This window comes from Xiphophorus hellerii, chromosome 23, assembly GCF_003331165.1.
Source record: "Xiphophorus hellerii strain 12219 chromosome 23, Xiphophorus_hellerii-4.1, whole genome shotgun sequence".
In the NCBI taxonomy this organism is placed as follows: domain Eukaryota; kingdom Metazoa; phylum Chordata; class Actinopteri; order Cyprinodontiformes; family Poeciliidae; genus Xiphophorus; species Xiphophorus hellerii.
This window is the reverse complement of record NC_045694.1, coordinates 17,739,934-17,748,832: the sequence shown is the minus strand read 5'-3', so window position 1 is coordinate 17,748,832 and position 8,899 is coordinate 17,739,934. Positions and strand designations below refer to the sequence as shown.

At 41.1% G+C, this 8,899-nt stretch overlaps 2 protein-coding genes across 2 annotated transcripts; one reads left to right on the top strand and one right to left on the bottom strand.

Moving 5' to 3' along the window:
* Positions 1 to 646: 646 nt before the first annotated feature.
* On the top strand, positions 647 to 5,424 carry grhpra (glyoxylate reductase/hydroxypyruvate reductase a). The gene is given in 10 exon segments (XM_032554570.1): positions 647 to 873; positions 1,114 to 1,244; positions 2,341 to 2,413; positions 2,502 to 2,618; positions 2,741 to 2,829; positions 2,957 to 2,970; positions 2,972 to 3,059; positions 3,241 to 3,376; positions 3,490 to 3,620; positions 4,796 to 5,424. Coding segments are annotated over 10 exon segments (990 nt in total). The 5' UTR covers positions 647 to 784; the 3' UTR covers positions 4,918 to 5,424.
* Positions 5,425 to 5,539: 115 nt separating this feature from the next.
* Positions 5,540 to 8,122, bottom strand: LOC116714191 (zinc finger and BTB domain-containing protein 5-like). Its single transcript, XM_032554568.1, is given in 3 exon segments — positions 5,540 to 6,052; positions 6,054 to 6,914; positions 6,917 to 8,122. Coding segments are annotated over 3 exon segments (1,992 nt in total). The 5' UTR covers positions 7,652 to 8,122; the 3' UTR covers positions 5,540 to 5,656.
* Positions 8,123 to 8,899: the final 777 nt, after the last annotated feature.

Below are 8,899 nucleotides of genomic sequence, written 5' to 3'. Positions count from 1 at the left end.
TTCATATAGGAAAAGGCGTGAATGATAAGGAACTTACTAATAGCAAAAGTCCACAAGAATGATTGAGTTTAACAATATAACATTTATATTAACGCAGATGACCCATGTTATTTTATTATTATTACAAAAAATAAAATAAAAAGTACAGAATTATTAAAAACATCTAACATGATGGCCTGGAGACCAATTGGAACTAATAAAGAAATCTTCAATATGAAATAATAAAAAAACATAAACGATCAAACAATCGAAAACATATTTAAACGTAAGAAAGACATAAATATATACTTTTCATTACAACTATCTATAAGTACAAAAATAGCCACTTATGTTTATATAAAACAACGTCGTTAACTTACTTGCTGTGATCTACATGTACTGGATATCTATGCCACACATGAAGATAGTTTGATTTCTGTCTTAATACTATGTTTCGGAAATTGTTTCGTTTTCTACTCTCATGAGCTCAAATCCAGCTCGTTTTCCGCCTGACACCGTGTTGAGCTTTGCATTAAAAGAGTAACAGCGTTTTCTATAATAATCAAGAGGTTCTATTTTTTTTCCCCTTCTCACAAACTTCACACACTGAACTAAAGTGGAAGCGATTTGCTTGCCGCGGGACTCTGCGCATGCGCATTAAGCATAAAATTGGGCACTTCCTGTGTCGTGCCCGCCTACCGAAGAAGTGGTGCAGCTGACTGAAGGTTAAATGGTGTTAAAGCTGCAACAATTGGTCGTTTTCTACCCGAAGGAGAGTTCAGATAACCCGTGTTGCTGAACTGTAATGAACGCAGTGAGGGAACTGATGAAGGTTTTCATAACGAGGCGCATCCCTGAAGAGGGAATGAAGATCCTTTCAGGAGCGACTGGAGTGTAAGAAGAGTTTTATAGCAGTCTCAATGAATAAGCAGCATAATAAACTAAAAACCTGCTAGTTAGCGCTCAGGTGTATTGAGATAATTTGACCCTAAGTTGCATAAAACTTCAACATGTTTGCAATGCTTTCATACGAGATGATTGTCAACCCATTGTCTGTGTTCATTTAGTTTATAATAGTGACAAATAAATCCCATTGTCATTTTTTTCGTTCATTTCTGTCTCCACTCTAAACAGGTGTGAGGTTTCTCAGTGGGACTCAGATGAGCCTGTCCCGAGGGCAGAGCTTCTTAAAGGAGTCCAGGGAGCTCATGGTCTTCTGTGTTTGCTGTCAGACAAGATTGATGCTGAGGTTCTGGATGCTGCAGGTAGGCATCGCTCTGATAGCAAGACCATGCAGTCATCCTCTTTACCTAATCTAAGCAACTATCCAAATGCATCTTACAATAATACATTTGTGTGTCATGATACCCACAGTACATCCCTTTGTAGCTCTTTAAATGTTGGTTAACCACAAATGATGTCTTTTATTAATACTATATGGTTTTTGCTTTTACTCAAAAGCAAAATTAGTGCACCTAAACATAGCTAAATAGGGTTAAACTTAAAGTTAGACTGACCCATATGGTTGTTGCTGAGAATTGGTTAAAAAATCTAACTAAAACATTAAAAGAACAAACAAAGCAAAAAAAATGTTTAATTGTTTGAATTTCTTTTAGAAATGCAAACAAGTGGGACCCTTTTTATGTTTCTGATATACAACAACTTACAGATTATTTTTTCTTCAAAAATAGAACTGCATTGTTCATTTCCTTAAACTCTTTGGGTTGGTTTATCACAGTGCCAGATGTCAGTAACTCTGTTTCATTTACATTGCCTTGAAGAAGTGTCCATGCAGTTCTAACTATTCACCATGTTGCACACACAAACCACAATGTACTTAAATGGATTATGTGTGACTGAGCAACACAAAGTGGTAGGAAAAGGAAACTTGTTTTTAAAAGGATTTCCAAACAAAAACGTGGTGTGAATGTTTAAGAAAAACATTCCCATTTCATGATTCTGCCACGTCTACGTTTCACAGTGTGGATGATGTTTTCACAGCGACGTGCAGTGTTAGTTTCCAGCCATGTAGGAAATTTCAAACTCTGTTGACTAGTTAGGTAACAACCGGAGAGAACTGGTTGCACTGTGTTTTATTCAGTGGTATCAGAGTAGATCTATGCAAATATATGACACATTTTTAGATAAGAAAAAAAAACTTTTGAAATCATGTTTTCTCTTCCTTCCACTTCACAGTTGTGTGCTGCTTCATTTCAGACCTCCCCCAAAAAACCTATATAGGGCTATGAGTACACTCACAAGGCACTGTAACTTATTGAAGAATTTCGTCATTTTTTCTCTCTGATCCAGTGTTAAAACAAAGTCTGCACAACATTTCAGCTGCTCCCTCTCTGATTTTAGGGCCAAACCTAAAAGTAATCAGCACCATGTCTGTGGGATTCGACCACTTGGCTCTAGATGAGATCAAAAAGCGGTGAGCTTCAGTAAATGAAACCAATATACTGAAAGGAAATGTTTAATTCTTTCTCAGCTATAAAAACTTTTCTTTTTCCTTTTAACAGCGGCATACGTATCGGATACACTCCGGATGTCCTGACTGATGCCACCGCAGAGCTGACCGTGGCTCTGCTCCTGGCCACTGCTCGCCGCTTACCAGAGGGAGTGGAGGAAGTCAAAACGTTAGCCTCATTGGGTTACTCATTTATACTAAACTAGTGTTTCTGTTACTTTTTAACCCAAAATGGCAGCAACTGCTTGAATTTACATTCTTATTAGATAAAGGTGTTTTTCCTTGTCTTAGTGGTGGCTGGAGCTCATGGAAACCTCTCTGGCTGTGCGGTTACGGCCTGTCGGGCAGCACTGTTGGAGTCATTGGACTGGGACGCATTGGTTTGTTTTTCTGCTGCTGCTTGGAAGCTCGAGATCTACGTGACAGATTCTGTGTCATTCAAACAACATGGTGTTATATGACTTGACCTTGTAATCATGATACTTTTGGTTGAATATTTGTGATCAGGTATGGCCATAGCTCAGGAGACTCCTTCCTTTTGGGGTTAAGAGACTGTTGTATACCGGAAGGACGGCTAAAGCCCACGCTGCAGAGGTGAATGGAGAGTTTGGTAAGAAAACCATTGGAAATGATACAAAGTGAAAGTGGGAATTATGGAAAGTCTGGTGTAGAGGAAATGGCAGCGCAAAGTTCAATTTTTAACTATAGTACAAAGGATTAGTTTAAAAATTAATTTGTGCATTCGATCATCTGCGTTTTACATTTATTTCTGTCTCCTCTTTGTTGAGCAGTTCCCCTGGACACGCTTGTGTCAGAGAGTGATTTCATTGTGGTTTCCTGCTCACTGACACCAGAAACTCAGGGCCTGTGTGACGAGGCATTTTTCAGCAAGATGAAAAAAACTGCAGTGTTCATCAACTCAAGCAGGTAGACATTTAAAGACTGCACATGAGGGCCAGGCATGCAGATGCAGGCTGCCCTCTGGTATCTTTCCTGCTGCGATACATGAGGATGGCGATGTAACTAGTTCTTTGTTTTAGAGGAGCTGTGGTGAACCAGGAAGACCTGTATGAGGCTCTTAAGAGCGGACAGATAGCTGCAGCCGGTCTGGATGTTACAACACCTGAGCCTCTCCCAACAAACCACCCGCTTCTTACCCTGAAAAACTGTGGTAAGTACAAAAGTACTTATACCCCATAAAGTTTTTCACATTTTGTCACCACAAATTTCAATGCATTTTTATGGGATTTAAGGTAATACAGCAACACAAGGGATTGCACACTATATGTAGGGAAAAATTAACACTGCACATCACCTTGAGCACACCACCCTTAAGGAGAAATATGGTGGTGGCAGCATCATGCTGTTGGGAGGCTGATCAGAGTTGATGAATGGAGATAAATACACAGAAATCCTGAAAGAAGAACATCTGGAAGAGACTGTATGAGACGTTGGAGAGGGAAGGACAATGACCCTAGACTGGAGCTGGAGTCAAGACGAGAACACAGGGGATAGAGGACCAAAACTAAACCAACTAGAGACCATTTAGAAAATCAGTTGTAGGTGTTTAAGAAAACATTTGAAGAAAATCTGAAAGTGGCAGCTCAGTATCAAAGTAACCTACAAGCAAAGCTCCAGATTAGTGGAATAGACAGAAAAATATCTGTGCAGTTGCACTGGAAAATATTTCTCCCTCTTGTTTTCTCATTATTGTTATCTTCTCACAACACAGCTAGTAGTTTCACACTAAGTTGCAGCAAAAAAGGCTCGTGTTACTGTGGGCTTAACTTATCTTGAGAAAAATTCAGAAAAGAAAATATCTGAGACAGCAACAACAACAACAACAACAAAAAAGAAGCTAAAACCGAGACTTTGAAAATGTGGTCTCAAGGCAGATCTTGAGAACCACAACACTCTCTTTAAACACCCAGCCAGACATCTAACTGTTTACAGCAATTCATTTTCATGTATTAGAATGGTTCAGTCAGGCCTAAATCTATCTTATTTAAAAATTGATTTGCACAAATGCTCTTTGTTCAGTCTGCCTGAGTTTAAGCTGTAAGCTTGAGGCCTGCAGCTGTAATTGCAGCAAAGGTAATTCTATTTAGTTATTGAATCAGGCAGGCTGAACTGCATACATGCTACACTTTTCAGATTTTTATTTGCATAAAGTAAATCATTTTATCTCTACTTCACAATTCTGCACTACTTTGTGTTGGTCAGTCAAATAAAATCTCCACAAAATGCACTGAAGTTTATATTTTGCAAAGGCAATTGTATCCCACTTTTATAAGCAAAAATGTAAATGATTGGCCTTCATTTTTCTGTCCCCTTTTCCTTGTGCAGTTGTGTTACCTCACATAGGCAGTGCCACTTACTCCACCAGAGGCGTCATGTCAGCACTGACTGTTCAGAACCTGCTGGGAGGGTTGCAGGGCTTGGACATGCCGAGCGAACTCCGCTTGTAGACAGTGAAAAGGAACCGCTGTGCCTGCTGCTTCTTCATGAAGATAAAATGAAAACTGTACAGTGAGGTAGAAAATAGTGGTGGGAGTACTAATGCAGTCTAGACATGTTCTAGCAAACTTAAGAATTGGATTTGATCACACTACTACATGTAGTGAAGTTCTTCGAAAGAAGGTTAAGCACACCCTATGTGATCTAGTCAGAGTCTTACTATTCTTATTTTTTTTTAAATAGTACAGATCTTTCATCACTCCATCTGAAATATATAGAAATAAAGTTTTACTACCTTGTTAAGATGTGTTTCTTATAAAAATAAGCATTGTACATGGTGATCAGTACTTTATTCAGACATTGATGTTGCAGATCTGCACTTACTAAACAGTAAAACACTCCTGCTCTGTAGAAAGAGGCCATTCTTTGAAGAAAAGAACTTAACTGTCATTTAAATGTACAAAATTGGTGCTTTACCATCTAATTAAGTCATAAAATTAAAAGATGACCAAATACAACATTTCTACTTTCAGTTTTTTTTTTCACTTCTTCTGGTCTGAGTTATGGTGTCTTCATAGCATTTTTACATCATTGCCTTAATTTATAAGAACCACAACAGGAAATGATACAGTGTAGAACAGGAAAAGACATGAATTTATTTTATTTCATATCAGATAAAGTTAAGAATTTTACAAGTTCAGTATGATAAATGTTCATGATTTCGACCAGATTGTGTTTTTTGCCCTTAGATTAAAGCAGAGAGTCTGAGAAGGCCTGATCGTCTTTAAAGTTCATGCAGGTGTTTTTTGAGTGTTTATAGAGGTGGGAGGACTGGCTGAAGCGCTTGCCGCACTTTGGACAGGGATAGGGCTTCTCTCCAGTGTGGACGCGAATGTGCTTCTTACAGTCCGTCAGGTTCATGAAGGTCTTGCAGCAGATTTTGCAGGCGTATTTCTTTTCCCCTTCCACCAGCAGCACGTGGTCCTCAGCAGCTGCTTTCTTGCACTTCGAGAGTACATCCTCAGAAGCTCTAGTCAGGCTTGGCCTATCTGCACCATCACCTGCTGTTCCAGAGGGAGTGTCTGTGCATAATTCTGATCCAGGCAATACTTTGGGGGCGATGCGACGGAAAGTCGGAGCCCCAGAAGCTTTTCCCAGCCCTCGAGGGTTGGACCAGCGAGGCATCCAGACTGAGATTTGGTCTGATGCCGCTCAAGAACCCTGCCAAGGAGTTCTGATTGGGTTGGAGGATGATTGTATCACTGAATCCAGAGCTCTGAGTTGGGAGAATCTGCTGCAAAGGGACAGGGGTTACTGGAAAAACAAGAGATGATGAAGAGTCAGAAGGCTGGACAGAAGACGTACTTGCTTCTTCTGCCATTTGACTCTGTGTTGTTGCATCTTCGGGAACTGTAGGAGCATCACTGGCAGCAGCAGCAGCAGCAGTAGCAGCAGCTGTCAGACTAGCTAGAGTATCTTCTCCCAAAGCTCCCATTACACTTTCACTGCTGGGATTGAGAAAGCAGGAAAAGGCAAGTTCAGAGAAGCTGTCCAGGCCGTCACCGTCCACTGTGTCCCCACCCAGATCCCCAGACCCTGTCAACGTATCTGTGTGAACCTCTGTGCACAGCTGTGATGATAATGTTACACCATCAGCCTCTGCTGGGTCAGCCATGTTCATTTTTTCATCACCAATTTGCGCCTCTAGTGGTGATGGAAGCGGGTTGTTTGGTATTGTGTCTAAATCATTGGAATAGGAGCCCATATTTTCCATTTTCACCTCAATCAGTATCTTTGGTTCATCCTGCTCTTCTTCTCCAACTTGAACTTTAACCCCAGCGTCTCCATCTGTATCTTCAGCCTTTTTCCACATTCCTGCCCCTCCTGTGCTGCTGTCTGACTGAGTCGGCAGCTGGATTTCTTCCAACTCCCCCTTGGTTGCCTCATATTTCTCTTCCTCCTCATCTTCATCGTCACCTCGGTTGTCCCATTGCCTGCCAATCGTCTTCGAAGCAGCCGTGATGACGATAGATCTTCTCCTCCTTCCTCTGTGCTCCTGGTCACAGTGGGTGAACACTCTTTGTAGTTAAACATCCTCTTCTTGTCACCAATGAGATCCTCATCTGACTTTCGTTTTTGTCTCAAAGATGGTGCTGTGAATTGTTCACTCCTCTCCATGCCTTGGCTTTCATCCTCTCCAGATTGACTCACCTCCATTCCCATATCTTCTATCTCAGAGTCTTCCTCTGTGGCTGAGGTTACCAGATGCTGTGGAACGGTTGCCACCTGAGAGCACAGACTTTGCTGCAGCTGGTGCTGCTGCACTGACCTCCAGCCTTTAGGTGCTGAGGCAGGAAAGTTTTTCCTGGACAAGTGCAGTTTGCAGGCTTTGACCACGGCATTGAGGTGGAGATGGGATGCAGCCAACAACACGTCCATGTCATTGGAGGCCCCTAGGGAGAGGGTGGAGGTGTAGATCATGTCCAGGAGGGTGGAGAAGGCCTCTGGTGTCACAACCTCCGGATCCAGCTCCATCACATGGCGAGCTCCTTCTCCCTGAGCTCCTGAGCCCTCATCAATGGAGCTGAGGAGAGCCCTGAAGTGAGAGCTGCTGGCAGCCAGGATGGAGCAGTGGGCCTGGAAGCTCTGACCTCCAACCACCACCACACAGTCACATAGTTGGCCATGCAGGCGCTGGTGGTTGAGCTGTTTGAAAATATGCTGGAAATGTCCTGGGAAGTCCATCACAGCAAGTAGGAGTTTCTTAATCAAGAATATTCGAGCATCCGTTGCGTTATAGAAACAATATTTATACGCAGGTTACTAATATTGTCCACATCTCATCTTAATGTTGCTTCCTCAGCAGACTCACCTTCCTGTCTTGTAATGAATAGATAAGTATTGTCCTCGGCTTTCCCGGAGATGCTGTGGAGTATGGGCGGGCCTGGATCAACAATAACACGGAGGGATGCGGTGCAGACGCGAGCTTTACCACCAAAAAATAGGAAAAAGTCAGTGTGAGCACATTTCTCTCCGCTGCTGCTGAAACATTCGGTTTATGTCAAATCTCATGCCTCTTTGTGATAACATCGCTACTTAATCCAGAGCGCTCACATAATCGCATCCATTGTCTGAGCCTCCCGTTCTTTTGCAGTCTCATTCATTGACTCTTTCAGCTAACAACACCGCCCCCAACTGGTAAACTTGGGGAAGTACAACATCGGGTAGAAGAAATCAACTTTCAAATGGCAAAAATAAGTTAATAAATAAAATTAAAATTCGACAAATAAAAGAAAAAAGATCAAACTCAAGAAATATGAAATGATAAAAATGTGAAGTTCTTACACTTGTGTGGTCAAGCGCAATATATTTGCAAAAATCTACAGTAATATTTGAATATATGTCCCTTAACACGTTTCAAAGAAACCAGTAGGTTTGTACATCTTCCAACAAACTCCTGGAGTAAATCTGACCATAAATGGATTGTCTTTATCAGAAATGGTAGAACCATAAAACTAGTTTTGCTATCAAATAAATGGAAGAATAATTAATTTGACCATAAAACTTTTTTATCAGCAGATTGTCCATGGTTGTCCATGTAGGCATCAGCAAATTTCAATCTTGATGGATGTGGCTTTCTTCTTGTTTGGTACCTTCTCAATCCATGTTACTAATAAGCTGGGTTGGTTAACTGTGGACGACATATATTTTGGGATCTTCCAGTTTATCAGACTTGAGCTCTGGTAGTTTCTGAACATCCTAAACAATGCTCTTTCTTATGAAGATGACAATTTGGTTCAGACTGGTGAACCTTCCACACAAATGGGCGTTTTTATCTGATTGCAAACACACATCACAAGAGGTTTATGAACTGGATTACGTTAAACTGAGCTTGTAGAATGATCCTTACTTCATGATCTATGCTTGGAAACTGGGTGTGTGGAAAAAACAAACTAATTTAAATGAACTCTACTAAACCTAACAGAAACAGTG